General features: G+C 41.5%; 1 protein-coding gene across 14 annotated transcripts in view; it reads right to left on the reverse strand.

Annotated features, from left to right (window-relative positions):
- The window catches only part of TACC2 (transforming acidic coiled-coil containing protein 2), a 272500-nt gene that overhangs the window by 102639 nt on the left and 156867 nt on the right, over nucleotides 1-12994 (reverse strand). For 2 of the 14 annotated variants that reach the window (XM_053309050.1, XM_053309051.1), the window contains exon 1: nucleotides 10399-10841. The exons of the other annotated variants lie outside the window; for them this stretch is intronic. In XM_053309050.1, the coding sequence (XP_053165025.1) occupies nucleotides 10399-10466 (68 nt within the window). In that variant the 5' untranslated portion in view covers nucleotides 10467-10841. Of the gene's footprint in view, nucleotides 1-10398; nucleotides 10842-12994 lie in introns of those variants that run through there. 14 annotated transcript variants of the gene reach the window in all.

Here is a 12994-nt window from a genome sequence, read left to right on the forward strand (position 1 = left end):
TGTATGTCTTAGTAGGCCACAAGTTGGCCATGTGATACTGTGTGCAGTGTGATGAAGTTGCCAAAATTTGCTAATGCAACCTTGGGCTGTATTAATGGCCCAAGAATACGGGGCATATTGTTGAGATCGTGATATGTAATAGTTCCACTCTGTTCTGCACTGGTCAGACCCCATTTGGAATACTGTGTCCCATTCTGGGCACTGCACTTTAAGAAGGAAATTGATACAATGGAATAGGTTCAGAAGAGGGCAACAAAGATAACAAGTGATTTGTCCTAGGAGGAACAGTTGAAGGAGTTGGACATGTTTATCCAAAGAGAAGAGACATGATAGCTGACAGGCTGGTGCACAAAAGGAGGAGTGGACTTGTTTGTTGCTCCTGAGAGCAAGACTAAAACCAGTGGCTGAATTTACAAGGAAGCAATTTTAGGCTAGGGATTACAAAAGATTCTAAGCTGTACAAGTTGTTCAACAATGCAACAGCCTGCCTTGGACAATGGTGGGCTCTCCTTCTCTAGAGGCATTCAGATATAGGCTGGATGGCTGTCTGTCAGTTTCTTGCACTGAATGGTTTTAGACTAGGAGAGCTCCAAGGTCGCTTCCAACTCTAAAATAGACTGCCAAGAGATGTACATATCAGGCGGGTATAAAAATATGATTGATGGACGGATGGATGGATAGATAAATAAATAAAATTCTATGGTTCAACGATTAATTTGGAGAGTTAAGTACCCATGAAATGTGGAAAGCCCTATTCAAGTTTTCAGTTTGCCCTAGGATTCCTTCAGTAGAAGCATGCTTTGTAGGAAACGGTACAAGTTTCACAATGATCAGGATCAACATAAAAATATTGTCTTCCTTGTTGTGACTCTCTGTGGAACATTTGATTGGGCACAGTAAGAAAAGGAAGTGGATAATTCAGCTGATTCAGCATGACTGCCATTCATACATTATCAGCAGACCTTGAATTTTCCCCCTTGCTCTCAGTGCAGCAGATGTTTGCTTCCTGATCCAGAACCTCCACACAGAGTTCAGAGGAGGCATCAGAACCAAAATATATGCAATAAACAGATGAGATGAGTATCAAACTTGGTATATACATCCCTGTCACAAGCTAACCTTCACAGTCAGCTTTGTGGATGTTACATACTGTATAAAGGCTAACCTCGCCTTTGGTGGATTCACATATCCGTGGTTGGATAATTGACACCTGACCTTGGCATACACAGCCAAAAACCAATTCACAAAGAATTGATTTTGTGGGTTGGGAGTGGCTGGAAATGACCTCCGAGGTCATTTCTGGCCACAATTTTGAGGAGAGGAGACATTTCATGGCCCATTTGTTTTAAAAGAATTTCTGCGGGAAATCGCAGGGGAAAAATGGCAATTTTGGACATTTGTAAGGGGTCATTGTGGGACAGCTGCAGACTCACGAAGCCCGGTTGAACACTTTGCATTATTTTTGCCTGTTTTCACCGTTCCATCCCCATTTTGAAGCCTTCGGGAACCTAACCCTTTCCCCTACCACACTGATTTAATGCCCCATTAACAGATTCCGTTATCTGCGGTTGTAGGATAACAGGGTTTGCCTGTATGCGCACTCAGAAAAACATTCATTCATGGTGTTATGTTCACTTTGTTAAACCAGCTGTGCACCATTCCAGCTGTAGTAGCATGTGAAACACCATTGTTGGAGCAGGGAACATTATTCCCCAGAGGAAGAACTACTGTTTCCCCTGACCAAAACCTTGCTTAAGCAGGTGAAAGGAGGTATCTCAAGATGCCTACTTGCAGGAATGCTTAAGCTTCTTTTTATTTTGGGGCTAGACGCATTTTTTAAAATCCCATTTAAGCTGTCCACAACATCAAGTTGCACTTGCATATTTCATCAAGAAATGCTTGCAAAAAATCACACCAATTCAACCTCTTTCATGCTCCCAAAAATGGAAAATATAGTCACCGCCCACAAGTGATATGCTTAATGATGTCTAGAATTTAGGAAGCAGGATTCATAGGTTGTTTCCGGCATAGAAACACTTCCACAATAGTCTGTCAATTGGCCCAGAGTAACAAACAATTAGCAAGCTAAATAATCGCTGCTGGGGTTTTTTTTAATAGAGTGGGTGAAAGCCTACAAGGAAGGGTTTTCTTTGATCCTAGCAGCTACTTTTGAATTTCAAACTAAACCACATTGTATTTATCACTAGGAGTCTTGTCGCACTGTTGTAGAAGCTTAAAGGCTCCCGCAGTAGGATAGAACCTCAAATTATAGCACAGTTCTAATTTTAGAATTCGATGCTAATTTGCAGATAAACTTAAAAACTGAAAAAATGTTTAATGCTTTTTGCTTCATGCCAACACAGTAGCATCTCATTTTGTGCCTTACTGTCGTGTTTACCAGAGGTTCCACATTTTAAATGCCAGGATCTCTATAGATATACATACATACACACTCTACAGAACATACTGGAAGTCCTGTTTTTAACATATCATGAGGCTATTCACACAACTAGGTGGGTGGGAGAAGACTTTGCCAACTAGGAGTGTGCATGGATCCGGTCCAGGGCCATGTAAGAGGCCTCCAGACCGGTTCGGAATTCAGCCGGTCCGGCGCGCGGGGTGTGTGTGTGTGTGTGTGGCTTTAAGGCTCAACTTCTTAGCAAAGTTTTTGGAGCGGCAGAGTTCCTCCCTGCCGCCCCTGCCCCCATAATTGTCTGGAATAAGGAGAAGTTGCCAGCAGTTCCGTGCAACTTGCCGCCATGCATGCGCCCACCGCGGCCGCCCCGTGCGCACCGCACACATTACACATTGCGTGTGACATGTGTGGCACATGTACGGTGTGCGCAGCGGGGGGGGGTCGCATGCGTGGCGTCAAGTTGCACGGAACCGCCAGCAACTTCTCCTTATTCCAGACAACGATGGGGGCAGGGGCGGCAGGGAGAAACCCTGCCATCCCAAAAACTTTGCTAAGAAGTTGAGCGCCAGAGGGGGGAAAGTGGCAGGAGGGATAAGTACTATCCTCCCACCCTTAAATCCACACTCCCCCCAGTGCCGGACCGCACCTTGGTGGTTCCGTGCACATCCCTATTGCCAACTTACCTTCCCCTCAGACTAGCAATCGATTGCTGCTGGGAGTGCGTCTCACGCTCCCAGACAATCCACGCTGCTGTAAGCAGTGCGGATCTCAAAAGCCAGGATGATTATATCCCCCAATGGACCACGCTCGTGGTGTGGTACACTGTGGGATATCTGGAGGCCAGGACACATTGTCCTGGCCTCCAGAGGCCTGCACTGCTTACAGCATAATTATTTGCTGAACTTCTCCTACATACCTCAAAGTATCATTAAAATTAATGGAATAATAGGTAGCCCCTCTAGACTGGCAGTGAAAGCCAATAAAAAAGGAGAATCATTATGGAAATGCATAGTCATAATAAACAGATTATGGCCTACAGAAATGAACCATAAGCAACATGTATTTGTTCTAGGATGTCTTTCAATATTAGGAAAGGAAAGGAAAGGTTGTGCCGTCGAGTCAGTATCGACTCCTGGTGACCACAGAGCCATGTGGTTTTCTTGGTAGAATACAGGAGGCATTTACCATTGCCATCTCCCGTGCAGTATGAGACAATGCCTTTTAGCATGTTCCTATATTGCTGCTGCCTGATATAAGAGTTTTCCATATGCTGTGAAACACACCAGCGGAGATTCGAACCAACAGCCTCCTGCTCTCTAGGCAGGTTACTTCCCTGCTGTGCCATGAGGTGGCTCTTTCAATATTAGGCAACAATAATGTGTCGATTCCTGGTAATCACAGAATCCAGTGGTTGTCTTTGGTAGAATACAGGAGGGTTTTGCCACTGCCTCCTCCCGCACAGCATGAGATGATGCCTTTCAACATCTTCCTATATCTTATCCATCTTAATTATTTGTTTATTATTTCTCTGTATAAACCGCTATGAGCCATTTTTGGAAGGGCGGTATAGAAATTGAATAAATTTATATATATATATATATATATATATATATATATATATATATATATATATATAGCTGCTGCCTGATATAGGTGGTTGTCTTTGGTAGAATACAGGAGGGGTTCACCACTGCCTCCTCCCGCAGAGTATGAGATGATGCCTTTCAGCATCTTCCTATATCGCTGCTGCCCGATATAGGTGTTTCCCATAGTCTGGGAACCATACCACCGGGAATTTGAACCGGCAACCTCTGGCTTATTAATCAAGTCATTTCCCACTCCGCCATTAGCACTTATTTTGTTGCCACCTATAGAAGCTTCAATCATGAATATCCACAGATGTGCTATTTGAAACTTTCAGAGAAGCACCACAAGGTGTCAAAGCTTACCTGAACAGGTAGATAAATTCTTGAAAACTAACTTCAAAATATATAAACAGTCTGCAAAAGGCTAAGTGTTGTTACTTTCACTGGGCTATATGTTCCCACAGCATCATTTTCTCGATACAGTAGAATGCCATGCTCCCCCAATGGACGATTTTCTCTCTCTCTCTCTCTCTCTCTCTCTCTCTCTCTCTCTCAACTTCAGACTATGCAGGTTAATTAAAAGAGTATAAGAGAATACCATAAAGCAAACTAAATGCATACGAAAACATTAACTAAGGAACATTCAAGATTTTAGATAAGCCTGCATTCATTTTCCATATCCCATTCACTTGTCTAAAATTACTTTTCACCTTTAAAAATCTAGTTATGATTTAAATAGTGTGTAGTATAGTGGTTGAGAGGATGAGATGGGCCATGAACTCACAAAGTGACTGCAGGCAACCTATCATTTTAATATATCTCGCAGCCCTCTATCTGCAGTATTAGGATTACTATATAGCCTCCCTTACAGGACTATAGTAAGAATGCTTAGAATATTGAGTGCTTAGGGAAACCCACTAGGTATTTGTGAAGTAGACCGTGTACATATTGACACCCTGAGGGCCTAAACGGGGAGAAAAGCAGGGCAGAAGAGGCTCTCCAATAATGGTTCAGAGCCTCCCCACCACTTCCCTCCCAAACCTTCCCAGGCAAGAATTAAGCAATCTGGCTTCTCAACAGCCAAGACAAGAGGCCATGCCCACTGGGCAGGATGACTTTCCCATTAATTCCCTGCAAAGTAATCCTTTCTACAGTGAAAGTTCCACTGAACTCGGTAGCATAGCTCAACTACAGCTGAGGCTGAAGGTTGGTTTTTGCCATTTGAGTGCTGGACGATTCATGGCCTAACACCAAAACAATCACCACCTTCACCCACCCAGCTCCAAGTCTGGAACTGGAGACCATCCTCACAGTTACTTGGGCTTCTGCTACTGTGAGAGCTCCCCACCCCTCTAGAACTTGTGAGAGAAGCTCCCACACATTCTATTTTTAAAATACCAACACACAAACCTTCATATCTTCCTTTCCAACTACCATCCAGTTTACCTTTTGTTTGTCACCTCCAAACTCTCAGAGAATGCTCCTTTCTCAGGCTGCCTCAACTTCCTCTCCTCCAGCTCTGTTTTTGACTCCCTCCAACCTGACTTTCAATTAAGGCACTCCACTGATACTTCCTTGCCAAAGTCAGCAATGATCTTCTTAATGACACATTCAAATGTTTTAACTGAGTCTCCAATCTTCTGGATCTCTCTATCACCTTTGATACCATTTATAATTCTCTCTTGATTGATTCCAGTTTTGTCCTGTGTCTCTGATGATATTTGTACATTGTTCTCCTGTGTTAAATAGCACTTTCATTTCTTTCCATAAGGGAAAGCTTTTCTTACATTTTCTGTTGGAATTCCTCTAGGCCATTCTCTTTCTACACACTCATTTCTCATGAAATCTGATCCTATGACTTTTAGTATACCCCAGAACTTTCTCTTCATTTAACTTCATATATCCAAATCTCTCTTTGATATTCTGCTTGGATGCGTCATCATAATCTCCAGCTCAAAACCAAATTAATCTCTCTCTCCCATCTAATGGCACAGCGGGGAAATGACTTGACTAGCAAGCCAGAGGTTGCCGGTTTGAATCTCTGCTGGTATGTTTCCCAGACTATGAGAAACACCTACATCGGGAAGCAGTGATATAGGAAGATGCTGAAAGGCATTATCTCTTACTGTGCAGGAGATGGCAATGGTAAACCTCTCCTGTATTCTACCAAAGACAACCATGGGGCTCTGTGGTCACCAGGAGTAGACATCGACTTGATGGCACCTTTACCTCCCAAGTTATCATCATCATCAATTCTCTTTAATTACTGGCATCACCATCCACCACACTGAACAGACATGTAGTCCTGGTTTTCTCTTTGACTCCTCTCTCTTTTGTGTTCCCCCATAATCAGTCTGTTGCCAAATAGTGTTATATCCTCTTTTACAACATGACAAAAATATGGCCCTTCCTCTTTCACCTCAGCAAGGAACTCTGATAATATCTTTTCTGGTCTCCCATTGTCTCATTTACTCCTCTCTTTATTCCAATCATCATCTTTAAATCCCTAGTCCAGCTTCCTGTCCCTTCCCAGATCCTGAACAAGCGTCTTATCCTATACTGAAAGAGTTACACTGGCTCCCAATAAGTTTCCAGGCAAAATACAAGGTACTCCAAGGACATCTTAGGCCCTTCTTCACTGTGAGCTGCACCTCCCATTGAGATAATCTGGAGAGGTTCGTCTGCAGTTGCCTCAGACTCATCTGGTGGCTACGCAGGGGCAGGCCTTCTCTGTTGCTGCCCCCAGACTCTGGAATGTGCTCCCTGCTGAAATAAGAGCCTCACCATCTCTGACAGCTTTTAAAACATCTGTAAGGACTTGTTTTTTCACCCAGGCTTTAACACTAGACTGTGGATTTAAATTGTTTTATTTTCGTTTTAAATCTGTTTTAAAGGAACCATTGTGCTGTCGAGTCGGCGTCAACTCCTGATGACCACAGAGCCATGTGGTTTTCTTGGTGGAATACAGGAGTGGTTTACCATTGCCTTCCTCCCGTGCAGTATGAGATGATGCCTTTGTCACTGTAGTGAGCATCTACCTTCAGCACCTTCCTATATTGCTGCTGCCTGATATATGTGACTACAAATATATATTTACTAGGCACAGTCTGGAAAGCACACTGGCGGGGATTCGAACTAACAACCTCCTGCTCCCTAGGCAAGCTGCTTCCCCGCTGTGCCACTTGTTGTAAACAACCCAGAGATGGAAGTTTGGGGTGGTCTAAAAATTCAAAAAAATAAATATATCCTCCATCTCAAAAATCCTCTCTGCTCTTGCCCCCTTTTTTGTCAATTCACAGGTCTCTGCCTGTGAGATTCACTAGGTCCAGTTCCACTATCCTCAGTCATCTGAAGGAGTCTTGCTCCCTCAGACATTTCCCCTCCCCCTTGCTGCCTTTTACGCCTGGCATTGCTTCTCAAATTATTGTTATTATTTCTCAAATTATATATTATTATTGCTTCTCAAATTATTATCTCATTATTGCATTGCTTCAATAATGCATCCTTTTCTCATATCTTCTATGAAGCTTTTGGCCCAATCCCATCCTATACCATAACTAAGCATAAGTAAGCACAAATGATATAATTATGTATTTTATCCAGTGTAGCTCTGCTACCAGTTCCGTCCTCTTGTTCTGTTGTCTTCTTTGTGTCATCTTTTATATTTTAAGTCCCTCACAGCAGGGACCTATCTTCTCATTCTTTGTAAAGCATCATAAACTGGAAAGCACATCAACAAGAGATTCTGGCTAGAGATGATTCATATCTACTCAACCCAACTGAACCAAGCTGGAAAAAATCTATATTATTATTATTATTATTATTATTATTATTATTACTAATTCGATTTCTATACCGCCCTTCCAAAAATGGCTCAGGGCGGTTTACAAAGAGAAATAAAACAAATAAGATGGCTCCCTGTCCCCAAAGGGCTCACATTCTAAAAAGTAACATAGGACACACACCAGCAACAGTCACTGGAAGTACTGTGCTGGGGGTGGATAGGGCCAGTTACTCTCCCCCTGCTAAATAAAGAGAATCACCATGGTAAAAGGTGCCTCTTTGCCCAGTTAGCAGGGGTGCTGAAGGCCTCATTTATTCCCTTACAAGTGGGAACCTTAATCTTCAGCATTATTCACCTGCATATGAGGAAGACTCCAGCAATTATTTAAGGTGGGTGAGCCCCAGGCAAGTCCTCCCATAGGCAAACATGATGATGGAAAGGGCCTAAGGGAGAGATTTTCCGCAAATGCATACATTGAATGGAAGAGCAAGTCCCATTGTCTCTCATGTTCCCAAGCATAATTTTGCCACCAATATTGTAGGTGTTCTGCTAGTCAAGGCAGCAATTCCTTCCTCACCATTTTCCCCTAGTGAAAGAGAATGGGAGAGCTGGTTGTTACGGCAAATGTCATTCTTTATTTTTTCTGTTCATAAGCTTTTCTGAGATGGTTGAATAAGAAAAATCACAATATGCATTAGTATGAGGGTTATCTAAAAAGCTAAAACAAAATATTGCACCCCACTGAAGATAAGATAAATGTTAAAAAGTTTCCTTGGGGAAAAGATGTATCAATGATGTGGGAACCACCCTTAATCTCTAAATACACTTTTCATTCTCGAAGAGTCAGAAATATTTTTTGCAATTCCACACAGAGGTATCCGAGTAAAGGTATCTGTTTTTGAAAGAGAGCCCAATTAGATTCAAGATAGAAGATATGACCCACAGCTTCCCACAGCATCACAGAATATAGTTAGGAGACATAATAAAGGATATTTTCTATTATGCCGCTGTTTCAAAATCACCAGCACCTGTCAATAATGGTTTTCAGATATACAGCTAACCATCTGCTTTCTATATTGGGACGGGGGAAAGGTGTTGTACTTTGAAACCTCAAAACAAACATTAACTGAGAACATGGATACTTGGAATGCTTTCCTCATAAGCTCTGGTGCTGAAGGCCTCATTTATTCAGTATGCTTTCTACAGGCAAAATGAATTAGAAATCAGAAGGTTAATGTGTGGTGTCTTGAATTATACAAGAAGCCTGTTGTGATTAACGGTTTCCAGTGAGTTTTCCGGAAAATGGCTAGGATTATGGATAAAGAGGAACAATGTTAAGTGTCATTCAGGTTCTTTATACTGCTCAAGTAAGATTCATACTAGAATTTTTTAAAAAAAAAACACCTGCAATTCGTTAACGTTTTAAAGATACATAATTGTTTTATACCTATTTAGCAACATTTACCATGTTAGCATCGTAAACAAGAAAAAAAGGTGTCGATTTTTAGTTCCCCCACTCCCAACAGACTGTATTAGCAACAAAGCCATCAAACACACTTCCGACAACACTGACATTAGTGTACAGGAATTGTCCACCAACCGGGACATAGGGCCTTGCCGTTAGGGTGTAATTGCACAGAGCAGATCCACCACATACCCTCAACTCTAAAAAGATTCCCAAGAATATAAAGGGGGCAGGGGAAGCAGAAGAAATGCTCAGTAGCTTTAAAGATGTATGGGATAAACATGTGCTACAGCTGAAATGAACACTAAATTAATCTCATCTTCAACACCACATTATAGATTAAAGTCAACCCAGCTCTATATCCTGCAGATATATCAACTGCTAAATACATTAATTAGCCCAGGCCTATACACCTTAAACCAACAAAAAGGCTCTTCTATGAATTACAATTTTTAATAAGTAGAAGACCACTTCCTAGTGAATTCAGTTAGTTTAGCCTAATGAGCTGATTAATCCATACATAAGTAGCTCACTATGGACTAAAGATGACAAATAGTTTTAAAATCTGGGAGCTACAAACAGACTATATTTCAAATCATAAACAACAGTTTATTCTGTCATCCCTGAAGCGGAAGGTATTGTCTTGAACGGCAGCTGGAAATGACAGTAATTTTTTTTTTTTTTTGGAAGAATCATCAATAGGGAGCACTTGATTTAGACAAGGAAGATGTGAACTGGGAGAAATGCATATATGGGGGCAGGAGGATAGCCCTGTAAAACAGTGGAATCAGCCTACATGCTGTGCATTTTAAATAGAATCAGAGGCATTTCTCACTGAAAATGGTGATGGGCTTGATTGATTATGCCTCTAGATTGTATAGCAAAACAAATGGCACACACAGCTACTGCACTGCATAGTACAAAAGGAATTAAAATGCCTCCTTGACTAAATTCCTACATGCTAGGGAAGTATTTTTCAAATAATCAGCATTGGAAACCAATGATAGCTTAATAATGTCTCGAGCTGGCCAGAATGATTATTACACAAAGACTGTCGGTCATATAAGCCATCCTTTCGAAATAAACCCTATAGCTACCTCAATCCTTTCTGTACAGGGGGAAAGGGAGTAAGTGATCCCATACTTACATTGCCTCCGATGGTTCCCCAATCAGGCTACTTGTCTGTGCCTGCTGCAGAGACTGCGACCCTCCCATCCTCAGTGTGCCCTTGTGCTGTAGCTAGCTGTAAGACGGGCCAGCTTCCTTGTTAATTCCACCAGCAAGAAGCCCAGAGAGATCGGACCGTGGACGCTGCAATACTGCAGTGCAGATGAAAACAGCTGCTTGCATCAGTGGCAGCAACAGCCGAGACACTAACAGCAGCTTCTCTACTCTGAACTGTTGCCAGGTTCCTTTCCGATTCCCCTCCTTTTGCTTCCCTTTCACTCGAATGAAAATCAATTTTAAATAAATAAACGTGCTAGCTATTGTGTCAGACCACGTAACAGCCGGCAGCATTGAGACTAGATCCTGGGCAAGTACCTCTACAACAAGGTCTATTGGCTATTCCAAGTGGCTTTTAAAAAGAAAAAGAAAAAATTAAGACCCTCCTTTTAAGCACACATTGTCAGCTACTGTGGATCCCTAAGGACCTCCAGGCAGGACCATTATATTGTGTTGACTCAGCTGATTTGAAATGCAAATAGATTTGCCTTCCACATCCTGCATGTGCTCTTTATTTTGACAGCAAGCACTGCATATATTTTAGAAGATAAACAATAGAAAAGATTAACATGTAGGATTTTTTCAAAACCTTGTTTCCCTCCCTCCCCCCCTCTTTCCAAACAAAAGAGTTCATCCCTCTTTCAGAAATGGAATCTTCCACCAGGAAAGTAGGGAGGATGTCATAAAGAGCCAAGGTAAACAAGGCAATGTGTGAATATACAGGGGAGCAGCTTGGTACAGAGCTATTATTACTGTATATAATCTTGTTAAGGAGGCAAGATGACAGGTTGGATGAGAAGAGTGAGCAAGGAGATTCTCTGATGAATTTATCTAGCACACTAGCCAATGCACCAGCTGGACAGTCAGAAGGCAATGAGAACGAGGAATGTTGTGGAAAGCAGCTACACATTTGGAACACATGGAGAAGTTAATTCTTTTATTCCATGTTTTTCCAATACCATTTTTTAGCATTTGATCTGGTAGTTCAAAATGGTAGGCACTTGTAATAGTAGGCACTAGTACACACTTGCTTCACATTGCCATATTTGGCCAAGTATCAGAGGCTGTGCAGATTATTTAGATTTTCAGGTATGCCAAAGCAGCAAAGTATCAGTCAACGACAGTAGCTTTAGAACCCCAGTAATAAAAGTGATTCAGTACACACAAAATTACTGCAGTGAACTTGAGAAAGAGGGAAGGAGATGTTTGGCATACAGAATGTTATTTGAAAATTATGTTAGAAATATTGAGAAACAACAGTTCATATACCACACTAAACTATGGTTAAAGAAGCTTAAATCTAATTTAGCATGATAATTTAATGTATAGAAAGTTTGTAATAGGCCAGCAAGTCAGAATCCAAAACCATCATTTGAAGTGGGTTTGCAAATGGGTGGGTTTATGGTAACTGTTTGAGTCTACAAAGAATGATCAAGGACATTGCTTTTCCTCCAGAGGCTGCTGCACCATGGAGACAGCAGTGAGCTTATGGAAGTCCGTGCAGAGAACAGAAAATGAAAACAGACTGACATCTCTAAACCACGGTTTGCATTTTGAAGTGCAAACCATGGTTTAGCATGTTGTCTCAATTGAACCAAATGACTTGAGTGGGGGAGAAAGATGGAAAAGTTGTAGAATATGTATGTTGTAAAATAATTTCATCATTACCAAAGGACAGAAAATGATAAAGTAGGTTTAATGTGCGAGAACTCAGCACTAGACAAATACTCGGGGGTTCTTTCAATATATTAATAGTTGAAGCAGAATAGGCTGATAAATAGTTATTGGGCTGGCTCAGATGGTACCTATATGCCAGTTTGTCTAAAGATGCAAGAGAGGAGCAAGGGAATGCACATCTCTCCCATAACCCAGCACACCTTCCTGTTGCCACCCAACTGAGCAGGGGATGGTTCATTCAAACCCTACATTAGCTAATTTGCAGATTTCAGGGGCAGCTCAAATTAATATCCACATGATTAGGTGACAGTAGGGCAGAAGCTCATCGGGGAGAAATATGTGCACACCCACACTCCTTCCACACACTCTTAATACAGGCCAGAATTATTGTCTAAACCAGCCCATAATTTTAGAGAATTTTAAAGCACAAAGTTCTTTCCAGTGCTTCTCTTATTATTCCTCAGAATTGACTTGTAGATTTCTAGTCTTCAAATCAATCACTTCTATCAAAGCCTATTTCATCTGTGGATTTCCTCAGCAGCTTTGGACAAATGTCAAGTTCAGTAACCTATATTTAAGGTTTTACTGGAAGATGGGAATAAATACAGCAGGGAAATCTGTATTGGAGAAATTGGGACCATGGATTACAGAAGAATACATTGTTATTGTTTTTCATTTATGATTCTTTTAAATTCCATCTTATAACAGAGAAGTATGCCAATTCAATCCCTCCTATCACTCTAATAAGTGCACAAGCTGCACAAGGGAAGTTGACAGGCTAGTATTAGGCAGGGAATATATCACAAAGATTATAAGATAGTTGAATAGCATTAAAGCTGCAT

The sequence above is a fragment of the Hemicordylus capensis genome, chromosome 3 (genome assembly GCF_027244095.1).
Source record: "Hemicordylus capensis ecotype Gifberg chromosome 3, rHemCap1.1.pri, whole genome shotgun sequence".
Taxonomy (NCBI): domain Eukaryota; kingdom Metazoa; phylum Chordata; class Lepidosauria; order Squamata; family Cordylidae; genus Hemicordylus; species Hemicordylus capensis.